Raw genomic sequence first — 2,478 nt, forward strand, 5'->3', positions numbered from 1 at the left:
TTATAATATTTGACTTCGTTTTTTATTATTTGTACATTGTAATGATCCAACTTATATTAATTTATACATTTATTTACCATTTATTTATACTTAATGCGTTGCGTTATACGTCAATAGGTTAATTTAGACGATCGAAAAAGACTTAGTGAGGTTGAAACTATATATTTAAAATAATAAATAATTAAATATAGATTTAATGATTGCTCGTCTTTAGCCTGTCTTTTAATTAATTATATTATGTTTACAATAACGAGCTATATTCATCATTAACTTTTTTAGGATATTCTTTGTATGTGAAAATTTTCAAATATTCATAACTTTTAAGATTTTTTATTCTACAATTTTTGAAAAGAATTTAAATATCTGACAAATTTAAAAGTTTTTTATAAATGTTTTTAAACGTAACAAATTGTCAAAAATATGAGATACGAATATTTTTTTTACCTTAGTAAGTTAAATAATAATTCAATAACAATAGTAATGCTTCGTAATATGTTCTAACTGGATTGATTTAGTTTTGTCGGTAAAACTGTACAATATAAATAAAATGCTCTAAATTAAATATTTTTGTTTAAAATATCTGTTACGAAAATCATGCATTTAATCATGGCATCGCTTATCGTGCGATAAAGATGTACATCCGTATTATTCAAGCAATATGTTTTACCTAATCGATAGACGCTCCGTAATCATCAGATTACTTTCGCGGATATTTAATCAGAGTATTGTTTTTTCCGTTTCCTCTATAAGAATAAATGTGATAAACATCAGCGTTATCGGTCGTTGATGGTATAAATATTGCATACCGCTGATCGTGATTGAAGCAAATGACAATAATTGTAATAACCAATCGCATTTTAGTGTATCTAGCGTACTTTGAAAAATAAACAAAACCTGTACAATCGCACAGAAAACCGGTATTATGATCGTATTAAACATACTGCTGGTCCTCGGTCCACCCTCTTGTCAACGGGGTGGGTTTTCGTGGATTTACTTTTCATGGTTTGGAGGAGCCAGAACCGTTAACAAAATATGCGGGCAACAATATAGTTGACGGTTAGATCACTCAGCCTCTCAATCATTTCAATCATCGACGACAATCGCACCTGGTCGGTGGTAATTATTGTCATCACTTCATCAGAGCTTGTTCTACTTAAAACACATAGTTTTTTTTATATGACTTAACAATGGTCGATTGCTGTGTAGCATTACAAGGAAAATTCCGCGTTTCTGAAAAAAGATGGGCCTATTCTGATTATGATCGGCACAAAATGGGAGATAACAAATAGATTTTTGGAAGGTGGACTAATGTATGAAATCGGCGTAGAATACGGCGGTTTGATCTATTACACCGAGCATCGATTCTACGGACAGAGCAAGCCAACAAAGTGCATAATCCGTAATATTTATTTATATAATTGACCGAAATTTAGCCAACTTTTTAATTCATTTTTATCACGATATTTCAGAGACATTAGCACGGAGAACTTGCAGTACTTGAATGCCGATCAGGCGCTGGCCGATCTTGCTTATTTCATAGAAACGAAGAAAAAGGATAAAAATTTAGAAAAGAGTACCGTAATAGTAGTCGGTGATTCTTACGCTGGAAACATGGCGGCATGGGCGCGCCTCAAATATCCTCACCTCATCCAAGTATCGTTTGCATTATTGTTTTATTTATATATTTTTATATTTTAAAAATAAAAAATTAATAAAATAGAGGAAAATATTTTTTATAGGGCGCTTTAGCTAGCAGCGCTCCGGTTCAGGCAAAAGCTGATTTTTACGGTAAATTATTTTGCTCGATAGATGATAGTAGCCTTAATAATCCCCAAGATATCCCCTAAGAATGCTTGATTTTGTAGAATACTATGAGGTCGTAACGAAATCACTCAGCAGACAGTGAAATATGCGTTGAGAGCGTCAAAACTGCATTTACGTCGGTAGAGGAATTACTGGCCACACAAGGCTGTCCAGATAAACTTCAAGTAAGTTTAAAAGTAACTTGGAATTTACAAGCAATTTGTTAACACTTTGTCGCGATCGTGCAATAAAACAAATAGGAAAGATGTATAGATAAACCAATTTATAATAGAAATAATAATTTTTCATTGTTACTAATTTCTTTTATTACTATAGTACCGAATTTAGCTTGTGTCACGTGCCTGACATAAAGTCTTCAAGTGATCTCGGTTATTTGATAAATACGCTGGCAGAGATATGTATACATACATGAGTTGACGTGCCTCATTTGTTTCATTATTCATTTTTATACGAACCTTAGGTATTCGCCGGAATTGTTCGACATGACAAAATCGAGAATGGTCAAACAAAAATCGCTGCGCTTTGCGATAAAATGACAACGGCACATTTAGGCAGTCCTCTGCAGAGACTCGCGCACGTCTTCTAGAATCAGGACACGTGTGTTGACGTAAATTATAACCTTGAAAAAAAACCTGTATCCAAATTAAATATAAT

The 2,478-nt window shown here is 32.7% G+C and overlaps 1 protein-coding gene across 1 annotated transcript; it reads left to right on the forward strand.

Annotated features, from left to right (window-relative positions):
* The first annotated feature begins 1,242 nt into the window (after positions 1 to 1,242).
* Positions 1,243 to 2,061, forward strand: LOC105447986 (putative serine protease K12H4.7). The gene is given in 5 exon segments (XM_011686327.1): positions 1,243 to 1,388; positions 1,470 to 1,653; positions 1,740 to 1,788; positions 1,866 to 1,899; positions 1,901 to 2,061. Coding segments are annotated over 5 exon segments (528 nt in total). The 5' UTR covers positions 1,243 to 1,257; the 3' UTR covers positions 2,031 to 2,061.
* Positions 2,062 to 2,478: the final 417 nt, after the last annotated feature.

The sequence above is a fragment of the Wasmannia auropunctata genome, unplaced genomic scaffold (assembly GCF_000956235.1).
Source record: "Wasmannia auropunctata unplaced genomic scaffold, wasmannia.A_1.0 LD336090.1, whole genome shotgun sequence".
NCBI lineage: Eukaryota > Metazoa > Arthropoda > Insecta > Hymenoptera > Formicidae > Wasmannia > Wasmannia auropunctata.